General features: G+C 40.5%; 1 protein-coding gene across 1 annotated transcript in view; it reads left to right on the forward strand.

Moving 5' to 3' along the window:
• LOC117727403 (disks large-associated protein 2-like) overlaps nucleotides 1-16729 on the forward strand; it is an 80115-nt gene that overhangs the window by 48183 nt on the left and 15203 nt on the right. The window contains exons 3-5 of the mRNA XM_034527685.1: nucleotides 5322-5539; nucleotides 7723-7876; nucleotides 9144-9360. Of these exons, the coding sequence (XP_034383576.1) occupies nucleotides 5322-5539; nucleotides 7723-7876; nucleotides 9144-9360 (589 nt within the window). The remainder of the gene's footprint in view (nucleotides 1-5321; nucleotides 5540-7722; nucleotides 7877-9143; nucleotides 9361-16729) is intronic.

Below are 16729 nucleotides of genomic sequence, written 5' to 3' on the forward strand. Positions count from 1 at the left end.
TCAGATGTAGAGATCATTTGATGGAATCAATGTCATGGTGGAAGAGAATACAGGGCTACCTGAGCGCGACGTCAATGTTGAAAACACACAGGTTAGGTGTCGAATCAATATATATATATATATATATATATATATATATATATATATACTAGTAAGACAGAGCTGAAGCAGTAGGTCGCAAACTAAAATAGAAATAAATGGTGTTATACACAGTTTTTCAGGCCTCTGACTTTACCATCCCACTGACATATAAAGGGGACTGGACTAGTTTAGCCACAGGTACTGGCTTCAAAAACACAGTCAAAGCCAATGTTTTGAGGTAATGGCTATCTTTCATTCAATTTCTTTTCATTTTTGATTTTCTGCACTTAGCAAATGCTCTCATTCAGAGTGACTCAATCAGTGCAGCATTAGAATACCGTAAGCTCACATTCACTTTGAATGGTGATTTAACATCTACAAATAATGAAAACATGGTGACAGGGAGTTTAGCTTTCAACTACAAAAGAGGCATCATCGGATATTTAGGGGTTAGTCCCAACAACACTTTTTTGATAAGTAGAAGTTTAATTAATTTTACTAACCCTACTTTTTACAAATGGCAGTGAACGGTGCTTTCCCTCACATAAAGCTACTAGATGCATTTCTGAGCATTCTTGGAGAAGGAGAAGAGGTTGAATCTTTGCCCAGCTCATGCACTTTGATGTGTAGTGCACCATTACACACAGACACACACACTGCAGTTGTGTGTGTGCCATGGGGCCGGGAAGACTCTGTCAATACAGAGGCTCTCTAATGGCATTTGACAAGCTTATGTGTCAGCGGGCAGAGACCCTGCAGCTGCCACATGGGCACATTCTGCTCTGAGAGCGTCCACATTGAGGGCCTTATTCAGTGGAATACGTGAGGGGGGATCTGTACTAAGGCGTTGTGCTCATTGCTTTGTGTGCTCATCGGATTGTATCTGTTTGATGTGTCTGGGTCCTTTAGGTCTGTGTTCCCTTGTGATGAGGAGGACAGGTCTGCATTGGGCAAGCTGTTGACATAATCTTATTTCAGATAGTGGCAAGTCTTCAGGCGAGCCTCCTAACCCGACAACCTCAGCTGTACTGTCGAGTGAAGCTTACGTCAAACAAAATGACTTTTGCACATGGTGAAAAATACAGATTATTGTTAAAATCTTAAAGATCATCGGATACAGGATACAGGGAATCTGTAAAGATCTAAAAATCTTAACTTTTATGATCTAAATGAGGCTCAATGTAGAGATAGTGTGCAATGTGACAATGTCCTACAGTAATTTTACAGATTACTGAAAGTAATTTATAGCAGGCCTAAAAGAAAACTTTAAAAAAATTAAAATAATTGTATTGCTTTCTTTAATATTGTAAGATTGGCTTTTTACTAATAATGACATTTGTTATGGCTTTCCTTAGTCTCCTGTGGGAGAGAAATACTTAATTGTATTGGGATAAAGCTTGGTAAACAAAGTGTAAATAGAAAATGGTTTGGCCTGGTCCAAACATCTTGAAGCGTGTTTTGAATGTGAGAAACAGTATAATGTTTGCAGTTAAGCATTTGGCAGTAGTCCATAAATCATCTAGATTCAATCAATCATATATGTTTGCCCTTGCTTGTTGGAAATGTAGCCAGTGCAGTGCTTTCCCTTTTAGTGTAATAATGAAATATCTCAGGAGTTGGCAGGGAATTTAAAAAGATTATCTGGGGAGGAGCTTAGTCTCCCCTTGATGTCTTTATTAGAGTATCAACTGTAACATCCCAAAAGGTTCATCTGGTCTCCCAATAATATAGTGGCCATTGCAATAAATTGTGTTTCTTGGAGCATCCTACAGTTAGACAGTGTGGGACTGTATCCCTGATAAACCAACAGAGCATTTCCCTAGAAGTACATGCCACAGTTACAGGGACAGATTTTGGTTATAATCTACACTCAAAAAGTGTTTAACATCTCACACAAGTAGGTGACTTACACACATTAGGTAGACAGCCTTCAGTGTCACAAATCACATATGTTATCACTTCAACAACCAAACATCACACTCTGGGATGAAATTACAGGACTTGTTCACTTATGAACAAGAAATTGTTCTGCCAGTTCATACAGGTCAGCGTTTCTGTGCTTGACACACATTTACGTTAACGTTTAACGAAATTAAACTTCTCAGTGTTTAATAGTAACTAATGATGGTGTTAAACAGCGTGCCTTCATAGCTGCGTCGGAGGCACAGCTGAAATTGCTCCTTCAGGTGTTGCATCAAATGAGCACAAAAATGAGTTAATGCTAATGAGCTAGCGCATTGCATCCGTGAGTGATGGCTGCCTTGTTCACCGCATCCCCCGACGACCGATGGTCGTGCATTAGAAGGAAGATGGTTCTTTTACTTTATTGCGGTCTTTAAGCCTAATTAATTTACTTTCCAGACAATCGTTGCATTTTATTCCACTCATGTGGGAGAGAATAAATGTATGCAGAGCAAATTAGTGTGTGTGATAGTTTTACTGATAGGTCTTTGAAGGAAGACCGAAGCAGGTGAGCTAATAAACGGACGACACACAGAGACGATCCCTAATATCGCAACATCAGCGAACCGAATGATCGTCATCAATTTCCTGACTCTCCTGTTGTATACTTGCAACATGGCAGCGAGCCATGCTTCCCAAGAAGATTCAAAGGAGAGTTCTAGTAGCATATGGTCGAGATGCTTCCCAGCCCTTTTCATTTTGACTACAAAAACATCTGAGTAAAATATACTAGATTGATAATGGTGGAAAGCAATGGGTGCTATTATTAGCATCTCTTTTCTCTCTCTGAATTATTACACTTGCCACCCCGCATAGAGGCACAAATGTTCATCAATGTAATGTTAAGTGCCCAGTGCGGTCTCGTCTTTCACCCGTCTGCCCTATTGAAGCGGAACGTCGAGTCAGAAAAGGAAAGACTGAGAGGGGGAGAGATGGCCGACAAGAGCAGCTATAGTGAGAACGGATGTGATAGAGAAAGCGTTACTCCACCATCAGCCACTCTGCTCTCTATGAGAACAGTTCAGTGACTGGCAGAGAAACAGCAAAGCTATATGATTGGGCAAAGTGAGTAACTGGCAGAGCATTAGGGACAGCCCTTCGCCTGGGGCTGTTGTTTCAAGAGCTAAGGCTGCCCGGTCCACTGGGACGACTGCTACAGCTGCACCGCACACTGACACAGTGTTGTACTCGGTACACGACTCAATCAATATTGTGCCTCTAGTGTGTGACACATTGCCATCGTAAACCACCGTCTTCGGGAACACAAAGCCTCGCTCTGTTTGTGAGGGGCATTGATTTACATCTCATAAATAATTTGTCAATATTAATCACAGTTCAGTCTCAGTCAAATCTGGTGGCAATAAAAAGGTTGAGGGTAATTGCATCTTGGGCATTAGTTGTATTCTACCTTTATTTCTATGACATCAAAATCTAATTAAACATTCTGGTTTTCAGCACATGCGCACCTGTAGACAGTGTACAGTAATTAGCTCACAGTCACTTAATCACTATGTTAAGAACAGTTACTGTTCACACTTATTACAATATTTAACACAAAAAGCTCTTCATGCCACACTATGTCATGATCGTGGTTGCATACCTATTTGAATGCGAATGATGTATGTCGTTTTTGATCCCATTTAGGTGCTGCATGTCACAGCATATGCTGTGCTCCTTTGGAAGTCAGTCAAAGATAATTTAAGCAGTGATGCTGTGCCATTAATGACGGTTTGCTGATTTAAAAGTCGCAGCCCGAGCCTCAGCGGTATGATTGGCAGTATTAGCTGTGCAAGCATAAAAATATACAAACTCCATCGCCACCAAAAGTGGGAAGGAAATTCTATTAATCTTTTTCTACAAACCCTTGAATTAAGATGCCCATGGTTTTGTTTGTGATATGAATGCAATCCTCAAAGGGTGTTTTAGCCTTGCAATTCAACTGGTTTGATGATCCTGCAGATGTAAAGTAGAATTTGAGCTACTTCTAGAAACATGCTGATGAATCTACTTCATGTTCATTTTCTTCCAAACCACAAACATGGATTCTATTCAAATCAATGAAAGGAAGGTTGTGGATATTATTATAGTTGTTGAAATGCTGACATACTGTGAAACTGGAAAACTTGACATTGTTTAAAATATATTTAAAGTTCTAGGGCTTAGACAAATACTACAACTCCCTTAAATGATGGATGTAGCAGTGGGTGGTTGTCGTGTCTAAAAATATTAAGATCAAAAGGTCATTTTCTAGATCACTAAAGTGAATGCAGTTACCTTAAACAAACCTGTCAACGTATGGGTGTTACTTTTGATCCAGTGCTCTACTTTGACCAAGATGTTTGGACTATGCAAATAAACCAGAATATCTAAAGGGAAACCCATGCAAACATGGCAAAAACAAACTTAGAATTTAGACACTTGAATAAAATGGCCGATTGCGAACATACAAAGTAGCAAATAGGCAATGATTTCAGACGCAATAAAGAAAGACTGAGTCTGAATGTCTCGGCTTCGTGCTGGCGACATGCGGTAATGACACAGGAAAACAAATGTGTTATTATTCCTGCCAAATACAAGGAATAGGGTTATGTTTGAACAAAACTAAGAGAGACAAAAAAAAAGTATAAAATCTTATTTTAAATAATAAAGTTAAATAAGTTAAATATTATTTGTTTCACTTCTGCATTACTGGAAAAAGCAATATAAATACAGTAACCTGTTACTTTGTAATATTTGACTTCCAACACATTAGTAGTGTATCCTGTTGACAGTAGCTACTTCTTTTAGTTGTGTGAAGTTGGTTTGTGCCATTTCACCAACAGTGGTTCATGTGTTTCAAAATAATCCTACAAAGTTCCTGTCGGTGTTTGCTGTTAAGAACCTAACTTAGAGAAACCCATTGGATCTGATTGTCATGGGGGGGAGTAAGCATAAGCATCGAGTTCAATTTGAGATCCCAGGCACAGAGGGAAACGAAATAGAGGTGGAGCTTGAAGCAGCTTCATTTTCTTTTGAGGGAAAATCCAGGCAGAACTTATCTGACTACTTGTCCGATAGAGTTCTCACACTCTTTGGCTAATTGGACCTCATTGTACTTGCAAATAATATCTCTGATGTAGTGCAATCTACACGCCTGCTCTGTTGTCTCTGATCAGCACAACCCACTGTAACACGGCTGAACAAGTCACCACAGATACCGGCTGAAGTAATCAAGCAATATAACCTCATGACTATGAATGTGTGTGTAGTATTCACTACATGTGTCATATCTCCCACAGGTACCCCAAGATGAGTGGAGTGGATACCCAGGCGAGAAGGATGACGAGATCCCGTGTCGACGGATGCGCAGCAGCAGTTATGTCAAAGCTATGGGAGAGGTGGACGATGAGAGTGGTGACTCTGACAGCAGCCCTAAGACCTCCCCACAGAAGGCCATTCGGCCTGATGCTCTCGTCCTCAAATCAGCCATGCAGAGACCCCATTTTGACTCCCAAAGGTAGGCCTTGCTGCCAAGCTTAATACGGCCATGCCAAAGCTATGTGTTAATTTAAATTTATTCCAATGGTTTTCGTGAAACCATTAAAAGGATTAATGGATGCTCAGAAGGTATGCAGAAAACTAGGAAACGTTTTAGAAATGTGCCTTTTCAAACTTTCATTCATAAGAAAATATGATAATTTATAAGAATAGCTCAGGAATTGCTCGTTGTCTTTAGGGTCAATGAAATGTACTGCCTTTTTCTTATTAATTATTACATGCAAGGGAAGGGCATATATTATGTTGAAGTGTGTCTTGAGTGAATCTGAGGAGTAAGGAATAGGACTGTCCGCTCCAGTGACAAATAAATGGTAAAAAGGCTTTACTAAGAGGTCAGTTCAAATGGTTAGAGGGTTAAGCTTCACAGTGTCGCACACAAACACACACTCGGACCATTATGGTGGAGGAGCTAACAGGGTGTTGTATGCAAACTACTACACACACACTTCTATAGCTGTAGTATGTTCAGGAATAATTAATAATGTTCTGGGAATGACCAGACATCTTCAAGTTTCATGCACAACTGACTTGTACTTCAGCTCCTAACTACACACTGTTGTGTCTTGTGTAGTATGTATGCAACACATAGTCAGTGTTTTAAGGAGGGCTTCAAAGGGAGAGCATTTGAAAAGGTTTGGATACAATCTAGACCTCGTCTTCATGACAGGTTTTCTTTACAACGCACCTGAAATTTTAATTGAGAGCTTCTGCCCTTTGAACCATCAAACTCGGATTCACCACTTTGTCTTCGTAAAGTAAAACTGTTGTTTGTCGATGCTGCTGAGCTGTCCTGGAGATACTCGGAGAGGTTTCACATTATTTGGTGATTCCAAGGGAAATTGCTTGGCAACAAAAAGAGAGTTTTGGTTGCCGTTCCTTACATCATTGTATGTGTGCCTGGATAACTGTATCACGCTGCCATTTAGAGCCAGGGAGTCTTACTTGTTGACTTGTTTTACAACCACATCACTTACTTGCTCTTGAGCGTTGTGGGCTAGGTATTCAATCGACAACAAGAACAGTGCTCTGCTGAACGCTGAAGTGCCAATTGGGTTTTTGGTTCTTATTGCCATGAGAAAGATTATATATATAGCAGAGTGTGAAATATTATAGATTGATTATTCAGAGGCCTTAAAAACAGTGTCAATAATAGTAATTATTCTAATTATGATAATGTTATTAGCAAATTCTAACAGCCAATGGGTCCTGTTTTTCAAGCATCTTTCAAACAGCTGATTTGACTCTTTGTGGTGCATTACCTGTACTTAGAGAGTAACTTAACGCCGGGCTGAAAAGCAGTGTTTCGCTGCCCTCTCCGGCCGACAGTCCCAGCTCTGTTTCACCTCGAACTGGGTTGTGGAGTTCACCTGTACTTCATTGGGGCAAGGTGAAAAAGCTAAACCACTGCAGGTCAGCAAATATTTTCCAGGGTTGTCGAGATACTCTGTAATCATTTCCTGATCACATCTCTGTGGTGAAATGTATCTGTCGCCAACTCGTATTCCATCAAGTGTATTTGTGACCGAGAGGATGCTATTCCGTCACCTTCACATTCACATTCACACTAAGCTCGTCGTTGCTCAGCTTTTACTCGGCTTATTGTTCTCTGTGACTGTTTTTTTTTCCAGGCAGTGGGGCTTTCAGATGTAGCCAAATTCTGTGAACCTGGAGAGGCGTCATGCATCCCTACTGCCACTCAGTGCTCTGTGCTATTTTTGTTACCATCATCTCAGCTGGGTTCTGATCACTTTTGTCCACAAACAAATCCGCCCTCTTGTTTTTTAGCTTTTGGCGGAGAATGTAATAATATCATAATTGCAGATTATGACTCTCATTGTTTCTTTAATAACAACCAGAGACAAGCCGAACACATGTCCTCTATAGTTTTGCGAACAACGCAAGTCACTGAAAATAGTTCAATGTTGATATCAGCAGTTCAGAAACCGTCATGAGTCACTCAGGTGGCTGATGATCATTTTACATAGAGATGCTCATGACATGACCCTCACCAAAGAGGAGACACACCATGCACATTGATGCTAGCCAGTAGATGTGTTAAGTACATTATTATCCAGTGATGTTCCCATGTGTGGCTTTTGAACTGTGCAATCGTATCTGTCCCTACCCCCTGTCCTCGTTCAGCCAGGGCTACCACATGCAAACCACAAGAGAAATGCGACCCCACCCTAGTGTCACGCTGGACCCTGCCTCCTTTCACCCTCCGCCCTTCCGCTCTCGCAACCAGAGCTACATGCGCGCCGTCAGCACCCTCAGTCAGGCTAGCTGCGTCAGCCAGGTGAGTCTTAAACACATACATCGCACAGAGGAAACCCCTGGAGACATTAGTGAGAGCTTATGGTCTGTTGTTTTGTGTGGAGGGCTTCACAGAGACATACAACATCCACAGGTGTCCCTATTGGAGGTCCACAGCTGATTGTTTAGAAGACATACTGTAGCCTTGGCTGTCACAATAGGCAGAAATAATGTGTGCTGTTTTGGACTGGAAATTGATGAATCAGCTCGAGACACAGATGTTGTTTACAGTTTTTTTTTTTTAAGTGTTGTATTACGAATCATGAAATTGCACATAATTGAGTGACTAAGACATCAGTTTCACACCAGACAGTCTGCATCCGGATTTGGCCCACGGATATCTGGAAACGACCACTTCCAAACAATGTATCCCTCTCCTGCTGTTGTGGCATGCCAGCTAACGAGCTAGCAAACAACACCAAAAGCAACAGTTTGTTTTGGTTCACAGAATATTGTTCTACTACTTATGTTTAGAATTAGAGACTCGGGCTAGAGACACAGTAACGTCATGTCTAACCCACACACCGACCTTTTCAGCTATCTTCCTTTTCCAAACCCCGCTCTGAATCTTTGCAGTTGGATCAATTGTGCAAGTCTGTTTTGGACCTCCATGGTGGAACAAACAAACACGAGGTTGCTTTGAAGATTTGTGACGCAGCAACAGACCCTCCATACGGAGGAGGAGTAACACAAGTAGGAAAAGATTCTGTCCAAAAGAAGGGTTGTACAATCAGCTTACTCCAGCTGGTGTCAAAATATATTGAAAAAGTTCTCTCTTCTTTAATTAATTTTCGTATGTTAAATGCAGAAAAAAGCACGGGTATGTGGACAGAGGACAGAAGGGGACATGACAGGAGAGAACATAATTGGATAGATATCTCATTTTATAGTGGCATGATTTAGTTGCATGTTCTTGACAATAAGTTAATTAATCTTTGTGTAAGCTAGTATAATTTACAATATTTGTAAGAGCTACAAGAAGAATTGAGAGTGCAGTGTACATCTTAGTTTTGGGGTATGAGGTGAATGGAATGTTTTAACACAATGAATATTTTTCTGATTGTTTGCTGTTGTCATCTGCTTTGTTTTCATTTGATCTTGACATTTATTCAGTTTAAGGTCGGAATGACAGTGGCATTTCCTTACGCTAACACTCCTTCATATTTGCTGTGCAAAGGGGAAGAATCAAAGTGAGAAAGAGAAAGGACGAGGAAAAATTAAGGACTGCTATTCCTGTTTTTGTCTCTCAGGTGAGTGAGACTGAGATCAATGGCCAGTTTGAGTCAGTTTGCGAGTCCGTTTTTAGTGAAGTAGAATCCCAGGCCATGGAAGCCTTGGACCTGCCTGGTTCGTTCCGCACTCGAAGCCACAGTTACCTCCGTGCAATTCAGGCTGGTTTTTCCCAAGATGACGACTGCTTGCCTTCAATGACATCCTCCACTGTCACTTCAACTCTCAGATCAACAGGTAAAACAATTCCCCCCCTAAATGAGAGAGGGCTTAGACTACATATCCTCATACATCCTATACATGCGCACAAACTTGACATACCTGCATATGTACAGTGGGGAACCCTTGAGCTTCAGCGATGCCGGGCTGAATGATCCCAGTTATTTTTTCTTTGGACGCTATGGTGTGCGTGTGTTTGTTTTTGCCTCTGCATACTTCAAATTGTTGAGATGGATATGCTTGTGTGGATTTGCTTGCACGATTCACGCATCATTAGCCAAGCTTCTGGTTGGCCACTCGTGGTGTTGCCAAGCTGTAGACTAATGAAGGGTGGGAGGGTCGCATAAACACTGAGGTGCCAAAAAACACGCTCACGGTACACAATATTACAACACGACACAGCCACACACCATGGCATGCCTAAGAGGAACAGGCCTTACCCTGAGCATGTTCAACTGTGGTGCTATATATGTGTTGTGCCAAGCGTGTGAGTTACTTAGAGGGGATGGGGGGGGGGGGTGAAGACCGAAACGAGCCAGGGGTAGGGGAGCGGTAGGTTGTTGACATATTGGTGTTAAGAGGATACAAGCCCTCCGCCTGTGCTCCCCCTGCTCTGCTGCAGCAATACATTAGCGTATGCTTTGTACCCGACCTGGACATTGACATCGTAAATAAAAAAAAAACCCACAATCTTGTAACCAATTTAAGGTAAGTCAACAACCTCTAGAGACTATAACACGGACTGGTTGCACAAAGGAACCATCTACTGATAGTGGTTTATTTGCGTTTGAGAAGTACTACCTTCAATTACTTGCAGTGTCGTGTTGTATGAAACTCAAATCTCAGTCAAAATAACTAATGAATTGTATGCAAAGTTTATCAGAGGACTTCCTAAAGTTTAGGAATAACGGTCGTCAACATCAACGTTTCCAATTCAACAAACTCATTTTTAACTGGCGTATTTTTAGCCACAACATGACAGTTGAACCAGACTCAACATGTTCTGAAAACAACACATTCTGTTTATGGACTCACATATTTAGAAGTCCTACGTGCTGCTTTTTTAATACAGCATGCAAAAATGTCAAGGTTTTGTGCAACACAGTGCAAGCAATATACAATTATCATTTCAAGTTCTTTGTGCAAGCAGTCTTTGCAGTAACTCCCTCACTAAGTGCATTTGGTGTTTACCTGCAAGAGTAAAGCTATGAACCCTATTGAAACATTTTTCTTTAATTATGTGCATTTTTTTAATATTATGACCTGGATTTTCATTGTTTTTGTACACTTTTCTGTCAATTGAATATTGGAGACAATTGCACTTTTACTCATTTTGTGGATTTTGTTTTCTTCTGCAATCTGGACTTTTGTTTTTGGAATCCTTTCATAGTCAATTGGGTTTCCATCTACGATTTCTTCTATGTGACAAGTACTGAGGATAAAGGAGTGTTCTCCAATCCCACTGTCTTATTTGCTGAACTCTATTCATTTAACTCTCTGCTCCAAATCTGTCAGCTCTATGTGGACTAAAACAAGCAGTTGACTGTACAATATGTTTTGAAGTTGTATTTTGAAGATTGGCATGATGCATCAATTACTATATGTCAGATAAGGTTATAGCAACCCAGATGAAAGGTTCCCTGGATGGTGATTAATTTTATACAGCACCGTCACCGCCCAGTCAAGCCATACTCTAAATTATATTTCTCCTTTGGTGTACTCTTTGCACTGTAATTAACTAACACATTAAGTAACTTATCCAGACTACCTTGAAAAACATTGATTCCTGCAATCATGTTTTTATGTTAGTATTCAGTTCCAGCTTATAATTGAATTGTAAGCGGCTTATGAACCAAACCCCATGTGAGGCTAGTGGGCCCTTGAGTGGGGAAGGGATCCCATCATGCTCCATAGGGCAGACGAGCAGCAAACCCCTCTCCATTTGACCATCCATCTCTTGAAGGATAACCAGGTGGAATGAACAACTGGAGGCATCAGTGATGATTGTTGCAGGTATTTTAATGTTGACACGCATACATATATCTATGTATATGTGTGTTTTTGCACTGCCTTCTCAATAAAAATAATAGATACATAGAGTTTATATTTATATAGTTGGTAGAAATATCTCATTATGTTATCCTTAGTAGCAAACACGGTTCCAAACAACTCACAAAACCTCAGACTTTTGAAATGTCTTCCTAAAACCTGGATATCTTTGAATATTGATTACAGTGATGAATGTGATGCTGGCTTTTGTGAGTTGTTTACCATGTCTCTATTTTAAGTGTGCTTAGACCACATTGTAAGTGTAAATGTATGAGAGATGTACTTCCCAAACTTTTCAGAATGTTTTCATATGGCAACCATAAAATAGCGCTGAATCATATTGCATTGCCACCGTCTCCAATCATTTGTGAGAGCAGCATGCGTCTGCTGTACATGTGTGAACGTTATTTTTTTAACGTTAATTTGACTTATTTTAAAAAGGCCACATATGGCAGTCCAACCCTTGGCATTGAGTCTGTCAGCTGTCTTTGACTGTGGGATTGCAGCCTCTCCCTGGTGCAGCACCGAAGGGGGGAGAGACCCCTCCCCTCCCCGGGTTACTTACTCCACATGGTCTAATCAGCCACCTTGGACCTGATATGTTCAATAGGGTTCATATCTGCTTCTTGACCCAGTGGGTTGTGATTATTTTACTCCCTTTACATCTTTTCTTTTGCACAAAATGGCACAAAATAATCACTTTCGATATGTTTAGAGAAAAAGGTTCTCAGAAAATGGATTCATGATTTGGTAACGATTGATGTATTTCATGTTTAATTCCACTCTTTGCTGTGCTGTGCAGTGAAAAGATGGAAAGAAGCCTTGAGATGACTGAGAAGGCAGTGTAAAAACATTGGGAAAAGCCTACAGTATGTGAGTTTAATGACAATCATTATTGCCTTAGTTAAGATACATATCAAAAAAGGTGCTGTATATTCTGTACTGGCTCTGACAGGAAGTAGCTCTATTACTTGGAGATGACCCATTTTGGATTTTCCGTAAAATGCTATACATGAACACCACAGAAAGTTCATCTAAATATTTCACTGTTAATAAACAACTTCCCAAAACATGTTCTTATGAACTCCATAAACAATACACTTAAATATGGATCACAAATGGACAGACATTTGTAATTGTATGACACTACTCAGTTACCTCTCGGTTTTGTACTACTCTGGTGCAGACCTATTTGAACAGCACACCAGTCAACGGTGAGTGCTCATCCCCAATTTAATCGCTTAAATCTTAAAACCAAACAGGAACAAAATTGGGGATGATCTTGCATGTCTTTGGAATTACCTGCCACTCGCATACTGTATGTTTTCCATAGATATGTGTTTATTTTGTAGTTCAGAATCCAAATCAAATCTCACTCCAGCTGTTCCTTTCACTTTGAATGTCCTTCTTTTTGCATATTCAAATTTTTCTTCCAGAGGGATATGATCTTATGGATGGGATCTCTTTACTAAATGACGACATGATAGAGGATGATGACGGTGCTAGCTCCTCTGCCTATGTGGAGCTGGAGAGGCTGGAGAGAGAGACTGCTGCTGCTCGCAGCCAGCACAGTACTAGCTCCACCGTTACAGCCATCTCCGTCCCACCGACATCCCCGCCTTCATACAGGATCCCCTCTGACTCACCCTTAGCCTCTGAGCCGCCGGTCCCTCAGGCCATTCAGGCCTTTAAAGAGTCTGCTAACATGGTTGCTGCCTTCAACATGCAGTGGAAGGATGAAATCTCAGCAATGCGCTATGAACTGGCGGAGCTGCGTAGAGATGTCTGCGGGGAATTGAAGACTTTCAACAGTAACTTCTTCAACTTTACTCAGTGCTACAACATGTGGACTTTCTGCCGGGAGCCTTGCAACGACAGCACCACGCAAACAGACGACCGAGTGTCCATAGGGATTCAAGCAGGCTCAAGTTGGTCCATTCGACAGAATAAAAAGGACAAGTCAGTGATGTGCCAACCAGATCCAGCACCCTTCAGCATAATGAATTTGATGGACCGCCCCCGAATTGAGATCATAGAGGGAACCCCCGAGAGCACGCCAGAGGGGTCAGGCAGCCCTGCCAGCCCACTTCCAATCGAGGAGTTCCCATGGGAGATCAATAAAAAGCAAAAGGCCCAGAAGCAACCAGACACAGGTGGCCACACAGGTGGTCACAGAAGTGCCAGTCTAGAACTGTGGAGCAGGAAGTACACTAGTGGACCCATGTCATATCTGTCTATGTCATTTTAATCATTCTCATTCTACGCATACTGTAAAACGAGATGAGGAAGCCAGGGTAAAAAACCTGACATTTACCAAGAAAGACAGGGCACAGTTGTTGTTAGATGTCCCTTTACTCTATGCAGACACAGAGTCTGTCATCTCTTGAACAGGTTACAATGTTGTTCAAGCAATCTTTTAAGTGTCTTGGTTCGCCATGGATTAAAAGAGAAGGACTTTGTGCTACACCAGAATGAGGTGACATAAGAATGTGAGAGAGAATGTGGCTGATGCTCAGATCCTCAAGTGCCAACAAGTGCAGCATCATCTTCCGTCCGCTGTCTTAAATCCCCAACCTTCAGAGAAAAAGTCAATTCAAGTAAATATGATCGGCAATCTGAGGGTCACTTAATGATAAAACTCAATAATCAGCCATTGTGAGGTGAGACTTCCTCAAATAAATAGCTCATGTTCATTCCAGTTTCTTCCCGTAGAAACATTATCTTAAGCACCTGAGTATACTGAAAAAATACTGTGAATAACTTTATAAACCCTAGTTTTTTAAAGAATGCTTTCAAGATGAATACATTATTTATGAATACATTGATATATAATTAACTTATTGGTTATTCTAATCAAAGCATTCCTTTTCCATTGCCTTCATCCATTTTGTAGCCAGGTCCAGTTGAAATGGGCGTTTAGAAAAGTTCCAATTTACAAAGGTTCTCAATGGAGAACTGGTGAGCCACACAGCATTAAGAAGTAACTGTCACCATTTGGTAATAATAAAACTAATTAGATAGTGCTGACAACAACTTAATATTTACATTTGTGAAAGCCTATTCCTGGACCACTGATGGATAACACTGTCTCAATGCGTTGTGGACTTAGTCCTCGGCTCAAATTGTTTACAATGAATCAATTGTGACGACTAGACCAAGTCTAACAGCATGTGCAGAGGAAAGAGTAAGGCAAACTCAGTGAACGGGAAGTGTGAATGTATTGGCTTCAGTTCATATTTGCACAAACTGCATTCATTTTCAAACTCTGTATATGTATATAAATGTACCATTTTGTATATAGAGAAACTTATATTCAAAACTTGTACTGTTGGCAGTTATTAACACCCATTTCTAACAGCGCTTCGAGGGGTTATAATAGTAATTGTGGTTCTAAACCAAACACAGCACTTTCTCCAGTCTTCAAGGTCTGTCTTCATTTATTTAATCATATTCATCATCTCGCTGTTCGTGTACCTCAAAAGGGAAGTTGTTAGTTTATACCAGTGTTTCAACTATTGTTTTTCTCGCAGTGAGGACTGGAGGTTCTTAAATGTTTCTTTAAGTGTCTTATTTATCCGTTTACCTTCTAGAGGAAAAGGAAAATTAGAGTTTGGGGAAATTATGTGAAGAGATTTGGACTAAATTCTACCATAAACCACTTTTAAATGCCACGTTTCTCTAGTAACGGTGCAAATGTTCATGCTGGGGTGGTTCATCACTGCTAAAAGATAACAGAGAAACATTGGTCCCTATAAGTAGACAATCAGAGCCACTGAGGGCCTCTACCTCTCCAACATGTTGCCAGAGGGGCAGTATAGTACCACTGAATGAATAACACCGCCTCACTAGTGATGGCTCAGCTGGGCTCCTGTCAAACCTTAATGACAGGAAGCCCTCAATCATCTGCTGTATTTGGCCAATTGCTCATTTTGTCTGTTATTCATAATATAATAGCTGCTCATAAGCCACTGGCATTCCCCTTATCTTCTCATCTAGTCCACTGTGCCATTGTACCAACATGGCGTACCAAAGTTACTGTAATAACGAGGCCAACAACAAACATCTCCAGGCTTGACAGCACTTATCTTTGGACGATCACTGCAGCACAGGACCACGGAAAGCCTGTACGCATCAGACCCCAGAACCCTTCAAAAGGACTTTTAATATAAGGAGAGGCATCATCTCTCACTTTATAGAGTGGATCTTCTTCCCCCCTTTGCATGGCCAAAAGACAATATTTGCAGAAAAAGTGGCTTTTTGAAAAAGATGATATTCATACAAAGGTTGTACTCGAGGTAAGATCAAAATTAAAGTGGAAGCCACGGAAGAAAGAGAGGCTGACATTTCCTCTCAAGTTAATGCAGTAGCTCCGCCTCACACACATGTTGCAGTAACTCATCAAACCTTGAGCTTAAATGCCTCCATAAATGACTCGTTTGCCTTGATAATCTAATGTATGTGTTACAGAGGAACACTATGTTGAGGCATGTTTTGCTCGGAACTGGAAACTTGAGGTTTTGGTACAAAGAATAATAGGTAAGGAATAAGTTCCAATATTGCCATTTGCCATCATTTGCAATACAGAATAAGAATTTTAAAAAGCTTATAATCTATTTATTGTTGTTATAAAGCCATTATGGACCGGGCAAAGGCTCACTCAGTATAAATCATACATCATTTTAGTGATACGCATACAACTGTGAGAACATTTGGCGTATCACCATTTTATTTTGATACATTTTTTTTTAGGAAAGGCTTGTATTCATTCTTTTTGCTTTTTTGAATGATTAAGAGGGGATTGCAGTGGCATTCCTTACTTACATCTTTTCCCATTGTTTGGAGAATGCAAACTTATTTAAAAAGGTGCTGAAGACTGATTAATCATGATGTCACCAATCTACATTCGTTCATTCTATGCAAGTCCTTTGTTCTTTGTTGTCATTTTACATCATCTAAATATTTGCAGTTATTGATATTAGGTATTTCTGTTAAGCTTTCATTCGAGTCATCAATGCCGGGGATGGAATGATGTTTTCAGAAGATATGGTGGCTCTTTTTTATTTTTAAGAATATTAATTTGTATTATTTTTGCATGAGCTAAGGGGCCACACATAAGGTTGATTTAGTGTTACCTGGCAGTGTTTTCCCATTTTAGCTTATATGTATACTCGCATCAAAGAGTTTGTTGGTGAGATTCTTGCATAGTGGTAGCATCCGTGCGCTTTCATAATATACAAAAGAAAAACAACCATAAGTGTATCATTGTCAATTAATTTACTGACAACTGTACAGCAAAATTAGAAAACAACGCCTGTGATAAAATAATTGGAAATGCTGT

Source organism: Cyclopterus lumpus, chromosome 24 (assembly GCF_009769545.1).
Source record: "Cyclopterus lumpus isolate fCycLum1 chromosome 24, fCycLum1.pri, whole genome shotgun sequence".
NCBI lineage: Eukaryota > Metazoa > Chordata > Actinopteri > Perciformes > Cyclopteridae > Cyclopterus > Cyclopterus lumpus.